Genomic DNA, 17,511 nt, shown 5'->3' with positions numbered 1-17,511 from the left:
AAACATTATACAAGTAGAACCAAGAAGGAATGAAAAATTAATAAGGATTAAATAAATTAATACAATAGAAAAAGTAGGCTTCATTAATTAAAGGAAGTGACTTCCTAAAAAATATTGCTGATACAGGCAACTATTTACAGTTCTAAATGGGATAAAAGACATAAATATTAGGAAAATAAAAGGAGAAATAGCTACCTAACAGAAAACTTTAAAATTATACACCTAAATAAGTGTGTGTATATTTGAATATATGAGTGTATACACAAACAACATATATTGAAAATGTTAAATAAACTGAATGTTTTGGGGCAACTGGGTGGCTCAGAAGGTTGGGCGTCTGCCTTTGGCTCGGGTCATGATCCCTGGGATCCAGCCCCACGTCTGGCCTGCTTCTCCCTCTCCCTCTGCCTCTCCCCTGCTCATGCTCTCTCTCTCTCTGTCTCAAATGAATTAAAAAAAAAAAAATCTTAAAAAAATAAACTGAATGTTTTGCAACAACAAATATACATTACTAAAACTCATACCATTTGGGATATAAAGGAATATAACTCTAAAACCATATCCATTGAAAAAGTAATCAAAACACTATGTCTACACTGATGCCAGGTCTTAGTGGTTTCATAAACAAATTACAATACAAACTTAAATATAATGGATTTTATAGATTATATATTTACACCAAATTTTAGTATATGGTTCTAAAACATGGAAAAAAGGTTCAAAGTTCTTAACATATTTGTACCAAGATTAGTATAACTCTGTAACAACAAAAAGAAATTATATATATGCTAACCCCACTATTAGAATCCTACTAATAGAATAGTTGTTAAAAATGCTAAAATAGTACAAACTGATATTCCATAATGTAATAAAAGAATAATATAATACAAGTAGGTTTTATTTAGCAACAAAATTATAGTTCAATATTAGAAAGACCTATCAACAGAATTTCCTAAGGTAATTGCTTAACAAAGATAAATATATTCATTTTAATAGATGATGAACAATTACTTTATATAATTCAACCTCCATTCCTGATAAAAATAATTACAAGGCTCAGAAACCTAGAACTAGTATTCTACTTAATAATGAAACTTGGAAGACTTCATGAGCAAATCAAGAACTTATCAAAAGATCCCCATAATTATTATTCAATGTAACAAGTGATTATGGCCAGTCCAATAAGACAGGGAGAAGAAATAAAATGACAATTTTAAAGAATGAGTAATGAAAACTTTCACTATTTCAGGTGATTATCTGTACAAATTATAAAGTCAAATGAAAAGTTCTTAGCAGTAATAATTTTCAGAAAGAAAGCTATAATAGTTTTTGTGAGAAACCAAATAATTTACTTTCCTTACATCTCTGCAAAAACAAACCAGAAGATGAAAAAACCTACCATTTTAAAATGTCAATGAAAACTATTAAGTTCCTAAGTAATTAATCAATGAAAAATATATATGGAAAAAAATGTAAGAAAGATTATGAACTTTTACGGGAAGGACAGAAGACATAAATAAATGGAAAAACACAATTATTATTTCTCAGTGGCATGAGTCAATATTTTAAGATGTGAATTCTCTCCCCAACATTAATCGTTAAATTCAGTGAAGTTCTTAGTGAAGTCCTACCAAGATTTATTTAATGGGTGGTTATAGCATTATCCTAAGTTCATCTGGAAGTAAAAATTCCTGAGAAGAGGAAAGAAAATTTTGATCCAGAACAATGAGGGTGAACACATCCCAACAGATTTCAAAAACAAACCGCAGAGTCATAGTAATTATGATAGACCCCATATACAGGTTCATTTATCATAAAATTGACATTTCAAATGTATAGAAAAGATGAAAGATTGAACAAAAAAAGAAACAGTATTTGTCAAGCCACAGTTACCCTTTTAATAAAGTTAGGTTGCCAACTTTAAAACATTCCACAACACCCAACTCCAAAGGGAAAGTGGCTAGGACCCTCTGAAGTCTTGAAGATGACAATAAAATGTCCCTGGGAATTTATACTGCCAGGTGAGATTTACTTTACAAGAGTCATGGCCAGAGCCTTGAAGCCCTTGCTAACACTTCATTGAATTACTAGAAATGCTATCATCTAGAAGAAACTTAGGAACCAAACTGGGGTGCCAATGGCTCCTTATAACCAAGAAGCAGGGAAGTCAAAATGTATTTCCCTCATGGTAAGAAGTTCTAGAATGATTTTTAGTACAGATGCAGTAAGGGTTGAGTTCTCATCTGTGGGCTGGCTACTCTAGCAACTAACTAATTTGTTTAACATTTCTAAGTAAAGATATTCTGAGTAACAAGCAATCCAAAGTAAGTCAAAATGGAGACTGGTACCAGTAAGATTTTTTTGAGTCTCAATACTGCTGAAACTTTTATTTATATCATAATCAGCATTCAATCAGTTTTCAGAAAAACAAAATCCGAATGATTAACATACTCCAGGAGACGCTATCTATAACTGCTACATAAGATCACCATCTTTCTCTTACACTCTCAAACTTTCAAGAATCTTATTTGCAGACAATCTGTATCTAATAAGGACTTGGTGAATAAATGAATGGATCAATGAAGCCTAGAAAATAAGGCCAACCCCAAATCCTCCTCAGCAACTTAATTCTGCAACTATTCTGCTTCAGGTGTTACTTGGTGCGTGCATGGAACCACATGCAGTCCTTTGCTGGCTCATATAAAATGCCTAGGGCAGAAAAGTCAGCTAGAGACAGAAGGGGTCAGACTGTGTCAGGAGCTTTTATGTCACCTAGAAGATGTGGGGGGACTGCAGCAGGCATTAAAACAAGGCTTGTATGTTTAGATCAATGACTTGCAGCTGTGGGAAGGATGAGTTTAAGGGGTATACACTAAAGTCAGGGAGATCACTTTTGGGGCTACTTCAGTAACACAGGAAGATGATTTGTTTCTGTACTAAGGAAGTAGTTACAGGAAAAGAGGGGAGTAGAAATATTCTATAACTCTTTACAAGACAAAATCCATAGTTCTCAGAGATGGGCACATAGAGGGGAGGGGAGCACGTAGGCAGAGTTGAGGCGAATGCTAGGGATGGTGCCCTGGGCACACAGTACCACCAGCTGAGACACAATATACAAGATCCTGTGCAAAAGCCTTAGAGCAGGAGTCTTCAGGCAGAGAGGCACAGCACAACTGTGAAAGGTCTCTCATAGGTAACTCCACACTTCAGTAGTTATCAGAGTTTGTGAGTGACTTACTTTTTCACCCATCAGTAAGTAGGGTGCACTGGAAAGTATCTCTAAAACAGACATCCTCACTCATTTGCATTCCAATGCACAATCTTAAATAGGAAAGTAGCAGCCGAATGTAGAGCCAGTAGGTCAGCCATTGTGGGTAAGTCCTAGTCCACCTCTGCCATAACCTATAGGGCTACTGATAAGTTACTCATTGACAAATGTCACTCACATTCTTCTGTGCTTCTTATATGATCACTGTGTAACAAAGCAACCTCAAAACCAAAAATCTAAGAACACAACAGAAAAGCTCCCTCACCTAGGGCTAACAGGGATCTACTGAGAGTGTGCTATGCATGTGAACAACGTGAACATCAACCATCCTTGGTCTCCAACTGGATGACAGATGAGAAACTACTGCTCAGAGGTCCATGTGAATATGCCCACTCCATCTATCTGCCTGACTGATGTGCTCTTGCCTGCCATCAACTCGCTATTGAATAACCACAACCTCATTGAACAGGGTCTCTCACTACTTCTGGTCCACTGTATCACCCCCTGCCAGAGCACCTGCACAGAGACACCAAGTGGGGATGTCCAGTGGTTCTGGGGAGGGGGGAGGAAATGATAAGACTTTCTGATCAAAAAAAGTACAAGTTCTGTTACTCAAGGCCAAGGAGTGAATGTGTCAGAAGTGGAGGATGTATATGGGTAAGTCCTGAGATCTAAGGCAATAGTGCCTTCAATATCAGGATGAGGGCTTTTTAATTTATCCCACAGGGAAAAAGGACTTCCGGGTTAAATGGCAGAATTAGGCCAGATTACTGATGTGAACTCAGCCAAGAGGATCAAAGGTAACAGATTCCTCTGGGCTTGATACACAAAAAGAACATCCTTTGGTTTCTGACCACAGTGGTATTAATTTATGGAGTCCTCTTTTAAACTGAGATTTAGTCATGCCTCAGTCTTGAGTCTCCTACTTCCTAACTGTTAAAATGTTGGTGGGTCTCCTGGCAGCTGTGGTTTCTTCACAATCTCAGTTCAAGTTTTCCTTATCTGTTTTAAAGAAACTGCTTCTTCTTGCCTTGAACTTGTAACTTTGCCCTGATGCGCAATTGTTTTGGCATGTGATGACTTACCACAGGGCCACTCCTAGGAACTGCAAAACTCCCTTCTTCATCTTGGGAACCATCTGACAGGGTGGTACTGTTGAGGGAAGCATCATCTGGCTAAATGGAGAAATAAAAGTACCATTTTTATTCAGGCAAACACTTCTAACATGTGTATTACACCATGTGTATCTGTTTAGACGTGTGTGACACTCTACGAAGTTGTGACTGCCTGGGCAGGGACAGCTGCATCCAGTCCTTCAGGGAACATCACTATGAGTACCTAAATGCCAGGCCCTTTGACAGACACTGGCCCTTGTAGCTGACACTGTTATTGCCTGCCACAAACTCCTTTTCCCTTAACAATGTCTTGGTTCGATTCCAGGGAGTTAAACCAAAGAACTTCATTTCCAGGCTTCTTTGCAGCTGAGTGATCCTGTGACAAGTGTCGTCAATGAGAGGTAAGTGTAATTTTAGTAAGACTGCTTCTAGAACAGCTAAGGCCTTCCTCAGCAAAAGGAAGAGGGTCAGCTCATGTACACTCATGACAGCACTGTAGATGACAGCCTAGAGTTGCCAGGTATCTTGTTCGAATAAGGACGATGGCCATGGCAATGGACAGCAGAGGTGGAAGATCAAGCCCACCTGGGTTTGTGCTAAGACATCATGTAATGCCCCATCAGACTCGGAAATTTTGCGAAATAACTCCAACCCTTCCATGACATATGGCTAAACATGTTGAATCTTAGTGTTGAAACACACCCTATGATTATCTCTTGCAGTAACTAGAATTCAGTAGCAATAGTACCAGGTTATGTTTTTCATTTATAAAGCTAGAAATAAGAGATTTTTGATGTAGTGGACAATGGCTTCACTAAAATTTAAGACATAAATATTCTTTTCTTTACTGAAGGAAGCTTATTGCAAAACAGAATGTATTTGATACTTATGAAAATATACAGTGTTTTGTTTTTTAAAAACTGTCAGGGCACCTGAGTGGCTCAGTTGGTTAAGTGTCTGACTCTTGATTTCGGCTCAGGTCGTGATCTCGGGGTTGTGAGACTGAGCCCCGTGTTGGGCTCTGCACTGGGCATGGAGCCTGAGATTCTCTTTCCCTCTCCCTCTGTTCCTCCTTGTCACCTCTCTCTCTCTCCTTCTCTAAAAACAAAACAAAACAAAAAACCTGTCACTCACCTTGCTTGACCACATCGTCCACATTTCTTATAGATAGCAGGCATTACTTTATAAAATGAACAAAGAAGTTTTTGAGAGAGAGAAAGAGAGAGAACATGTGCACTCGGGTGCGGGGAGGGGCAGTGGGAGAGGGAGAGAAAGAGTCTTAAGCAGGCTGCACACACAGCATGGAGTCCGAAGCTGGGCTTGATTTCACGATCCTGAGACATGACCTGACCTGAAATCAAGAGTCGGCCACTTAACTGCCTGAGCCGCCCAGGCGCCCAAGAACCTTTTTTTTAAAGGGACAAATAAAACATGAGAACTAGTATAAGATGGTGGACTGACAATTACCTACCTTCCCTCCCACCCTCATCACTAAAAATGGCAGAAAACATATATAAAACATATATATATGTTTATATACATATAACATATGTTTATATTTATATATTTATATATATGTCTTATATAACATATATATATATAATTTTTTTTTAAAGGAGGTCATTTTGATAGCACTGGAAACCACAGCGGACCAACTCCGAAATTTCTAGATGAAAAGCAGATAGAATTGGTTTGGTAAAATAAAAACCTCTACCTAAGAGTAGCATAAAAGAAAATTTCTAGAGAGGGAGGAAAAAACAAACAAATAACAGAATTGTACAAGGACTATGAAAGGGTCCCGGGTAAATAGTTAAAAATGTTTGCAAAATAGAAGCCAAGAAGACCGACCTCTTAAATATATAGACAACCCCTAAATATAATACAGGAAAATCCCCCAATATGTAGTCTAAATAAAATGAACTAACTGCCTTGGGGGCCGGGATCCTAGCATGAGTATACGGGTCTAAGAAAAAAGGAAATCAGGAGGCCTAACAAAAGACATGGAGGGGAGACTGAAAGGAAATCAGTTTTGCCTGGAAATCAGTTTTGCCTGGAAAGTTCCCTGTCATTGGTTTGGCATCTGTGGATAATGTTTACTAACCTACCTGCCTCCTCTACACACTTCAAAGTTAAGTACACCCAACTTCCAAGAACACACAATCAATAATTTTAGCCTTTGGGGAAACTGATCTACTCAAGTGCAGAGGAAATATACAGCAATTTTCTCATCAATTAAAAATTAATAAAGTCTGTGCCATGATTCTGCAGAGAACTTTAGGGGCCCACAGAGCTGTATAATTCCACCTGAGAGTGTGCTGGTACCTTCCACCTTGTAGAACACTTTCTACCCTATGCTTCCTTGGATGGAGCGTCTGGTGGATCATCTCATCCTCTTGCTGTTGACAGTATTCTCAAGGGACATCAGTACAAGGGAGGGACTAAGGAGCTGGAAAGGGAAAAATGCCCTGGATCCATAGTCCTGGTCAGAAGCTCTCTCTGCACTGGAGGCAAAACCTAAAACCTGAAACACTTACTGTCACTCAACGGGAGATGGGCACTTCCCTGACCAGACAGATGGTTCTCACACTCGGGGAGACACTTCACTGTTTGCGTCACTTATTATTACACATTCCAAAAGTTGACACTTCTCCACACAAGATGTTTATATTTGAAAAATAACTGGGAAAAAACCTAAATATTTATATCTAAGTTGATACTGAAAATATTGAAAAAAATTTATATGGCAGTCTATTATTTTTATGTATGAGCTCACCCCTGAGGACCAAGCTTTAGTTGACAACATCCTCTACTTGGAATACATACACAAAAATTAGTTTTTGTTGGGCGCCTGGGTGGCTCAGTCGGTTAAGTGGCTGCCTTCGGCTCAGGTCATCATCCCGGGGTCCTGGGATCGAGCCCCGCATCGGGCTCCCTGCTCGGCGGGGAGCCTGCTTCTCCCTCTCCCTCTGCCTGCCTCTCTGCCTACTTGTCCTCTCTCTGTATCTCTCTGCCAAATAAATAAATAAAATCTTTAAAAAAAAATTGGTTTTTGTTGTTGTTTCTCCCTATAGATGCTTTTAGAATTTAGTTATTTTTTATTTAGGACCTACTAAACTATTCCTTGCTGAGTTTATGAGCTATGGGTGATGACCTGTGGGTGGCTTGTTTGCCAAAAATCTGAATTACATTGCATCCTTACTCAAGAGAAATGACAATACACATCCTTTACGTGAAATCAATGTTCATGGTGGCATTAGGCATAACTGCTCAAAACTGGAAACAATCCAAATGTCCATCATCAGGTGAACAGATACACCAATAGTAGTATATTTATGTAATGGATTACTAGTAGGAGGAATAAAAGAACCAAACTTCTATCACATGCAGCAAATGTATGAATCTAAAGGTTACTGTAAGTGAAAAAAAGGCAGATACAAGAGTGCATTTTGTATTTATAGTTCTATTTATGTGAGAGTTAAAACCAACCTAAGGTGTTAGAAATCACCACAGGGCTTGCCTGGGTAGGAGCAGGAGGACAATTGGCTGGAAAGGGCCTCAGAGAGATTTCTGTTGCGATGGAAATGTTCTGTTTTGATGGACTTGGTTATATGGGTAAAAACATATGTTGGAACTAATTGAATTACACACCTAAAATACATGCACTTACAGTTTGTAAATTATACCTCAGTAAAAAACATAAAAATAATGTGATTCCTTAAAAAAATTTAATTCTTCTCTTCAGTGTGATTTAAGGGGCTATTGCTGCTATGAACCAAGAACCCACAGCTGCAATAATGGGGAAAAAGATGTTCTTGAGAAATAAGAATTTGTTTACTGAAATTTAGAAAAAGAGTGAGACAAGGTAAAAAACTACATTCATGACCAAGAAAAAAACCCACTAATCTGGAAAATAAAGATGAAGAAACAGAGCAAACAGACTAACATGAGAGGAAATTTAGAAGATACTGAAATTCAGGGGCGCCTGGGTGGCTCAGTTGGTTAAGCGTCTGACTCTTGATTTTGGCTCAGGTCATGATCTCAGGGTCGTGAGATGGAGCCCTGCATGAGGGTCCACACTGGGAGTGGATAAGATTCTCTCTCTCTCCTTCCCTCTGCCCTTTCCTCTCCCTCCTCCCCCATCTCTAAAAAAAATAAGAAAGAAGAAGATACCGAAATTCAATTCAAACATGGCAACAACCATCTAATATGTGCTCTAGAGGGTGGGGGGGGGGACACAGAAAATAGGGAGAAAAAAATGACTTAAGACATAACAGAAGACACTGACCAGAAACTAGAGGGGAAAAAAACAGTTCTCAGGTGGAAAGAACTTGCCGAGCAGAGACCAAAATGAATAAAATAAACGGCAGATCCTCATGAAAGTTCAGAACTCCAGGAACAGATTCGAAATAAATTAAAAATTCAAAAATTGGCAGGGTAAACAACAACAAAAAAAACCTCATTTATGAAGGAATGAGATTCAGGCAACTAAAATAAGAAAAGAAAAACAAACGATGTTAAGAGTGCAAAAGTCAGTCAATTAGCAATAAGAGAAATTCTACCATAAAGGTTTTCCAGGACAGCTAAGGTTTTCTATTAGTAACGGTTAGTCAGGTGACACATGTTCCTATCGGGAACATCAACATAGTATCCAGAGTTTGCTAACCATCTTGTAAGCATAAGGATTAAATCCGCATGCTATGGTGGCAGCATAAAAGTAAAAAGGTAGAAGTTCATGCTAAGGCTGGCATTGCGTTGTATTGCAGTTGTACCAGCGATGGTCTACCCACCAGCAGTTACTTGTTTTGTGATTAAAACAAACTCCTACTTCTTTAAATCAAAGTTCTTTAGATTTTCTTTTCCACAAAACAGAGATGTAACTGACATTGTTTTTAACAGATGTTATGATTGTATTCTGCAGTGAATTAGGAATCAATAGCAAGTGCAGCCACTTGATTTTCACCTAAGACACTGGAAATAAACTAGATCAACTACTTTGCTTTTTTAATAGACTAACACCTCGAATGACTAATTCATTTTGGTGGACTGCACATCTTACCTATACAAGAAGTGATTTGTAGAGGTTTGTTACGATGTTAGACTGCATTGTAAGACTTTTGTAAATGCCAAATTCAGTGGCATTTGTGATTTAGAGTCAAGAGTCAACTGCATATAATACCTAAATAGACTATTTATTTTAAGTAGCTTATTGCAAAATAAACACTTTGGATATTAATTAAATCATAAGATGTCATGTGGACTCTTTTAAGGGTTTATTGAGCTATGACATACAATTAACTGCAGATATTTAAAGAGTAAAGTCTACAGTTTGTTGTTGTTCTAACAAATATGTAGGCCTGTGAAACCATCACCATAGTCAAGATAATGAACAAAACCAGCACCACAAAAATGTTCTTATATCTCTTTGTTAACCTCTCCTTCCCTCCTCTCCTCATCCAACCCCAGGTCCCTGGGCAATCACAATCTTCTTTCCCTCACTATAGGTTAGTTACATTTTCCATAATTTTACATAAATTGAATCTTTTTGGTCTGGCTTCTTTCACATGGCATAACCACTTTGGGATCCATCCCTGTTGTACGTATCAATGGTTCATTGCTTTTTATCGCTGAGTAATATTTTGTTGTATGGATATGCCAGAATTTGTTCATCCATTTATCTGTAAGTAAAAACTGTTCCCAGTTTTGGGCTATTATGCTAGAAACATTTGTGACTCAGTCTTTGTATGAATATGTATTATGTATGAGTAGAACAGCTGGGTCTGTGGTAGGTATATGCATAACATTTTAAGAAACTGCCACATTATTTTCCAAAGTGGATGGACCATTTTACATTCCCACCAGCAATGCAGGAGAGCATCAGCTGTTCTGCACCCTTAGCAGTCTTTTTAATTTTAGTCATTCCACAGGTTATGTGGAAATATCTCACTGTGGCTTTATTTGTATTTCCATAATCACTAGTGATACTGAGCACCCTTCATGAGTTTATTTGCCATCCACATCTTTTTGGGTGATGTGTCTATTCAAATCTTTTTCCCATTTTAAAAGATGAGAAAAAGAAACAATCTTCTACCACTGGAAAGCTTAAGGTATATTCTTGAAAGAGAAAGTTGATTTGTTTTCAGAAGTAAAGGATTTGTGCACTTAAGTTAAGGGAACTAAAGGTTAAATACCAGCAGGGAGCAGATTAGGGATAATTTTTAATATCAAAAAAAACTTTATATTATTTCTATAAACAATTGGGGTTATATTCTGGGATTAAATGGGAAAGTTAAGTCAGATGATCAAACCTCTCTTTCCTAAAACCTAATACGGTGAACAAAACATAACTTAAAAATAGGAAAAAAGATTCCCAGCAACATTCACATGAGTGGTGATTGGAGAGAGAGATATTCCAGGAATAACATAAATTCTTTTCTATAATCCAACCCCCTTCCCCATCAAAACAGCACTAATGAAGAAAAGCAAATGGAGAAAATTTTTAAAAAGACAACCATCATGTCCAAATTATGAGGAAAGACAACAAAAAGTGAGTAACCACACCTGGGTTCACTATATGCACATTCAAACAAAGACTCTCCCCAACACCATCTCAACAGGGAGGAGGGAACCTACTGGGATTCACCATTCTGCCTTTTTTTATCTGGGAGGAAGTTAGGAGAGGGATTATGAGGACAGAAAAATAAAAAAAGAAAAGAGACTACATAACTTCCACCAAACGAGAGAAAAGATAACTTAAAGTAGGAGTGCACATAGAAACCTGTGAGAAAATGCTCTGAGCTAAACCATAAATGAAGTCACCTTTCCTAGTTGGAAATAGATAATCAGCTCCATCCTCCTCCTCAGGCTTGCCTGACTGTGCCCTCCTCTGGGTCACCTGGGAGGAGGAGTGGGGATGGGGCAAGCAGGGAGACGGGGGAGGGAGGGAGGGAGCACTGGATACCTGGGGTTACATGTATGGTCAAAAGAAAGGCGCCTGATCGTCACCTTGCACTGGACAAACAATAGAAACCTGAGGACACCTGCTTCTCCTCCAAGAGATGGACCTATGGATCGATAGAATGAACACTCTTATGAGAATTTTTTAAAACAAAAGAAAAAATGTAAAGGAAATAAATCTGCCCCAGAAAAGGCCTACAGTCATAGGTTCTCTGGGTATTTATCTGTTTTTAAGAGCATGCAGTTATTTGTGGGTTTAACTATTAAACTTGGCTTTATTTACTGCTGAATGTTTTCCTGCAAATTGAGTAAAGGTGGATAGGTATGTTGAGAGCTGTAGCTATCCAGCCATCTTAATTATGGTGCACTGTTCTGAAGTTTTGCCTGATTATCTTGAAAAAATGACTTCTTTTTTTTTTTTTAAGATTTTATTTATTTGACAGAGAGAGAGACAGCCAGAGAGAGAACACAAGCAGGGGGAGTGGGAGAGGGAGAAGCCTTCCTGCTCTGCAGGAAGCCGGATGCGGGGCTCAATCCCAGGACCACGGGATCATGACCTGAGCCGAAGGCAGATGCTTAACCATCTGAGCCACCCAGGCACCCCGAAAAAAATGACTTCTTCGTTCATCCCTACCCCAGGTTATCCTGCTGTAACTTACCAAGGAACCACTTGTTTTGATAACTCCTGGCAGCTCTTTTTCCTCCTGGGTTCCATCCAACTGAGCAGGATGGTTGTCACAGGTATCACCTGGCTAATGAGAGAAATAAAGTCATTTTTATCCAGGCATATCTGTCCCAACATGACTGTTTATTCCATTATACATTATATAAGACTCTTCAAATGTATAGCCATGTGGTGATAAACGGAGTTAACGACTACCTGTGCAATGGTAATGGCATTCACCAATTCATCCACAATTAATACTGATCCTCACACATGCCGTGCATTACAGCATAAGTTGTTCTCAAAATCCACTGTTAATTGCCTGCCAAAATCCACTTTTCTTTTCTTCTTTAACTTATGAATATCATGATCTGCTCCAAAGATGCTATGTCTAAACTAAAAAGACTAAAGTGTGATCATGTGATGGTTATGACCAATGAGATACAAGTAGACTCCTACTTGCTAGAGCATCCAGGAAGGCTAATGTTTTCTTGTTAAAGTGGATAAAATCTGCTGGCTGATGCTGCTGCTTCTTCACATGGACAGAGTGTCTGTGATGCCCAGATACTTGATAAGCATTAAATATTAGCCCACAGGCTAAGTGGAGCAGACTGGAAAGATGAAAAAGTTGGTAGATCCATCCTAGGGATATCAGCCACACCAGCCTCAGACTTCTTATTTTATAAGGACAATATCTCTAATCATCTAAGTCATGAAGCTTACTGATTAAACAAACTATGCCACTTTAAAATCAGACTTCATAACTTTTTGTAATGATTTATAAATCAGCAAGAGTGGTCAGTTTTTTTCAATCAAGAAACTAGAAATACATTAGATTGACTAACTCACAAACACATAAGACTGAACCCAAAATTTCATTCCCATTCACTGAATATTGTAAAAGCTCTGATTTTCATTATGCAGCAAGTGTGTTTGGAGACTATTCTGATTGTGATAGATGGCACTGTAGGTCTTGTGCATATGCTCTAAGATTTTTAGCAGCATTAATGATAAAATGGCATTCCCCAAAATAAGATGCAATTATTCTATTCCATGACTGAAGCAACATTTTGCCAAATTAAACATACTGGATATTAATGAAACCATAAACTGCTACGTGAGACTTCAGAAACTGTTGTATTTCACCTTGCTTTTCCATATTTTCTAACTTTCCCCCAATGTGTATGCATTATATTAAGAAAAACAGACATCTGTTTTGAAGTGGAAACAATGCTAAAGAGGCAGTACAAGAAACCAGGTCAGGACAGAGGACTGAGAGCACACCACTCACAATCACTCAGAATTTGAGAAAGGTATGTATTGTTATAAGAAGAGCTCCAAATGGCACTGGAAACCAACAAGGTGTCCTAATAACAGATGAGAAATTGTTAGAAATTTCTGGGAAATAAAATGTAAACAATGTATTTCATAATTGTACAGAACTTAGGTTAAGAACAGCATAAAACAACTTTGCTGGCAAGGAAAGGATAAATCTACAAAAAGCAAACATACAAACAATCAAGTAAGCACAGTGTGAAAATTACAAAGGGCAGGAAGGGGCCTTAGCTCAATGGCCACAATAATTTATCATGAAGTGTATCCTCAATTAAAGGGCCAGACAGACCTACCAGAGGCTCCCTTTACACCGAACAGCAGGCAGAAGCTACATATGGACCCAAGAAAAGCACTCTGGCTGAAGTGAACCACCTGCCTTGGGACGTTGCCCAGGGTTGGGAACAAAACACATCTCAGTATCAGGTAACTCTGGACCTTCATGAAAGTCATGGAAGGGAGAATAAAAGGAAAACATCAGTTTTTGTCTTGGATAGCAAGAAATGAAGCCATTCACCACTCTCCCTTTGCTGTGTGCATGTGTGTGCACACACATGTGCACATGAGTGTGGATACTCACCCATATGCACAGTTAAACTAACTTCCATTCACATACCTTACTGACTTACACAGTATCCAAAATCAGCCCCCTCATTCCATAAAGAATCCTTTGGGAAATTATCAGCAATAACACACCCTAAGTCACTAATTGGTCAATCTGATCCATTAATAAATATAAATCAATCACCAAGGACCATGAGACACTGGAGAAAATTAATGTAATGAATATTACATTAGATTGGCAATGGCAAAAAATCAACATTCTAAAAAAGTACAGTGATAAACATTCTGGGAAAAAGAATTGAGGGAAGGAAAAAGGCTTAAAATAACTTGATTTCAGAGAAATTTGAGAAGATTTTATAACCATAAATCAGGACTATCACAATAAAGTGGAAGTCAGTGAAAAAGAAGGAGTTCCTGTCAATTAACAGTATGACTACTGAATTAAAAAATCAGTAGAGGCTAAATTATAACCACTCATGGCAAAAATGAGAATTAGGAATCTCCAAAATGATACAGACAAAATCTACTAGCATACAGAACAAACAGGAAAAAAAGATAAGGAAATATACAATTTAAGAACTATGTGAGTTTAACAGGCAGGCAATGAAATGAAGAACAGGAAAATGGAAAAATAAAATAATTAAAGAAATAATGGAAAGAGAATGGCCAGAACTGAAAGAAAAGGAACATTTTTCAGCAACAAAAAGCTAAGTGTTGATCATGATTTTTAAAAAAGATGTCAGGGGCACCTGGGTGGTGCCGTCAGTTGAGCATCCAACTCTTGATTTCTGCTTGGGTCATGATCTCAGGGTCATGAGATTGAGCCCTGCATGAGGCTCCGGGCTCAGCCCAGAGTCTGCTTAGGTTTCTCTCTCTCTTTGACAACCCCCCACAACCCGCCCGCCAAACACATGGACATGAGCTCTCTCTCTCTCAAACAAAGAAATCTTTTAAAAAAATAAATTAAAGGGCGCCTGGGTGGCTCAGTTGGTTAAGCGACTGCCTTCGGCTCAGGTCATGATCCCGGAGTCCCGGGATCGAGTCCCACATCGGGCTCCCTGCTCAGCAGGGGGGGTCTGCTTCTCCCTCTGACCCTCTTCCCTCTCGTGCTCTCTATCTCTCTCTCTCTCTCAAATAAATAAATAAAATCTTTAAAAAAAAATAAAAAAAAATAAAAAATAAAAAAATAAATTAAAAAAAAAGATGTCATATCCTGATGACAGTTCAGGTCTCCTACACTAAAGATAAATGTAAAAGGCTTCCAGAAATACAAAAATGAGAGAAGGAAACAAAGGAATAAGATTTAGAGAGACATCAGACTTCTCAACATTTAATCACTATATGAAAAAGCAAACAGATTAATATTTACAAATTTCTGTAAAAAATTAATATAGGGCCTATCACTTTGATACTCACCAATTTAGGATTTATGCTTTTTGGATATGAAAATTTAGTATACACAGATACTTCTTGCCAGATTTGCTCAAAGGATAAAAGGTGCAATCTGCTAAGAAGATGTAACATTTTGTAATACATATGATTATGCGAATTAATTTTTGTACTATTCTCTGTAGTTACTCTGCTATGTTAGCCTTCACCATCTTCCTGGGAGAAAAAAGGTACTCGCTTTCTCATTCTAGAAACTAGTCAGTAGTTCTGGGGTAGGACTGGAACAAAACTTTATGTCCTCTTCCATCTCACTGTAAGATTTCTTCACATGTTTGGCCCACACTTGCCCCTTTAATTCACCTTTAAAAGGTGATAAGACCTTCAAGGAATTGAAATACATGAAAGTGATAAAAGGGAAAAGAAACAAAAGATACCTAGGCTAATCATGAGAGTCCATGGCCAGGGTGGGTGTGTTGGGTGTAGTATATAAGACTTCAAAAAAGTTCATTCTTCCGTGCTGCCTTGACATCTGGTAAAAGCGGAAGGACCATAAGCGCTCTAACTACAAGCTCCCCGCGTACTCTGGTCCCTCATATAAGGTCCCCTAGACAGACAATGCTCCTTATCCAGGGGACCAGACACAATTCCCGCTTATCCTTGAGTAAATGGGTTTCAGTTCCTTGTCAGCCGGTGGACTTATTCAAACAAGCCAATCACATCCTCCCATGGGAACCAAGGGGCACCTCACTCTCTTGATACTACACAAAGCCCGCCTCCTACCACCCCTGGTTATTCACTCTGTTCCCAAGTGCACCCTACATGTGGCTCTGTGTGGTGTCCTCCTCCCCCAGGCTGTGAGAACATGTGATAATAAATTGCTGTTGCTCTTGTCTGCCTGTTGCTGAGTGTCAAGTCACCCCTGTAACCCTAGGGTGGGAATCCCTCCCTCACCCACAGGATGAAGAGGAGGCGATCAAAATTGTAGACAGAGTCAGCTAGGATAAAAGCTGAAAGAAATCCACTATTTGAAAACACTGGTATCTACTCTGCATGTGCCTCCTCTGGCTGGTCTGAAGGAATAAAGTGCAGACAGAGAGGAATCACAACCTGGATCGAGTACTGGTTGGAAGTAAGGTGTGTAAGACTCCCTACGATGCAGGAACAATCTAAAACTTGAGGACCCTTCCTGGCAACTCAACAGAAAAAGTAAAGACTTCTAACTAAATGGAATTAATACTCTTATGAGAAAATAATGAAATTAGGAAAAAAAAACAAAAACTAGTGACAAAATCTGCAAAATAGGATTGCTCACAGCCCCAGCTGACCACACTCCACCTCCAAAACTTGACATACCCTCAGGCAACAGAACACAAACTGGACACATCCAAATCCTTAAGCAGACTTTGGAAGGAACCAATGGCTAGCCTGTATTGGGACAATTTTTTAAGATCCAGATAGAATGTCCCACATAAAATATGTGTAAGATGAAAATAAGCTGTATAGAAACTAAAGATCATCATCAGTATTGATCAGATCAAGGATGGCACAAGGGTTATTCTTAAAACACCCAAAGAATTCCTTTTCCTCTGCTAGGCGGAAAAAAAGTAGAGCTCAAGAGAAGGTAACATATGAGTCTTAACAGAGGAAAGTCTCTCACGGTAAATTTTCTGCTGCCATGAGTCCAAGTGGAGGCAGATGTCAGTAAACCATGTCCTTCCATGTCTCTACTCCGGGTACATCACTTCAGTAAGAGGACCCAGGCCTTATGCCAAATGGTATAGATCATAGCATGAGATTCATCTCACACACAAAAAAAACCTTCCACTGAGATCATGTCATTGGCAGTTATGAATTCAGATTAGCACTCTTTGAATCTTTGAACTAAAATAGACAAGGTGGGCTCTAATGAAATGTGTTTACCTCCTGCGCTAGATAGTGCACTTTTCCCAACTTACTGTTACACATTTAAGATGCTACAGTGCTGCCTCCCATAAAATATTTACATAGAGAAAAAAACTGAAATGTCAAAGTATTTCTTATATTGAGAATTAAATCAATATTGAAAGATACATGGAGAGTAGCATAAGACTTTCCATTACACATTCAGCAGAAAGAACAAAAGTTTAGCTGATGACGTCCCCAACATCTTGACTTCTGGCTGGGCTGTAACTGCAGCTGTGGTTTTGTTGCTGTAAGTGCAGACAAGCCATGTAATTACTTGTGGA

At 38.6% G+C, this 17,511-nt stretch overlaps 1 protein-coding gene across 6 annotated transcripts in view; it reads right to left on the bottom strand.

Moving 5' to 3' along the window:
* The window catches only part of ARHGAP28 (Rho GTPase activating protein 28), a 203,137-nt gene that overhangs the window by 63,217 nt on the left and 122,409 nt on the right, over positions 1-17,511 (bottom strand). For 5 of the 6 annotated variants that reach the window (XM_025886906.2, XM_073898512.1, XM_073898510.1 and 2 more), the window contains 2 exons: positions 11,997-12,089; positions 4,354-4,443 (listed from right to left, as the gene is read on the bottom strand). In XM_025886906.2, coding sequence (XP_025742691.1) covers positions 4,354-4,443; positions 11,997-12,089 — 183 coding nt within the window. The remainder of the gene's footprint in view (positions 1-4,353; positions 4,444-11,996; positions 12,090-17,511) is intronic. The other variant, XM_073898507.1, reaches the window with a different exon arrangement.

The sequence above is a fragment of the Callorhinus ursinus genome, unplaced genomic scaffold, assembly GCF_003265705.2.
Source record: "Callorhinus ursinus isolate GAN/ISIS: 27379988/994484 unplaced genomic scaffold, GSC_fseal_2.0 scaffold11, whole genome shotgun sequence".
NCBI classification, from domain to species: domain Eukaryota; kingdom Metazoa; phylum Chordata; class Mammalia; order Carnivora; family Otariidae; genus Callorhinus; species Callorhinus ursinus.
The sequence above is the reverse complement of the archived record's forward strand: the minus strand, read 5'-3'. Positions and strand labels throughout refer to the sequence as shown.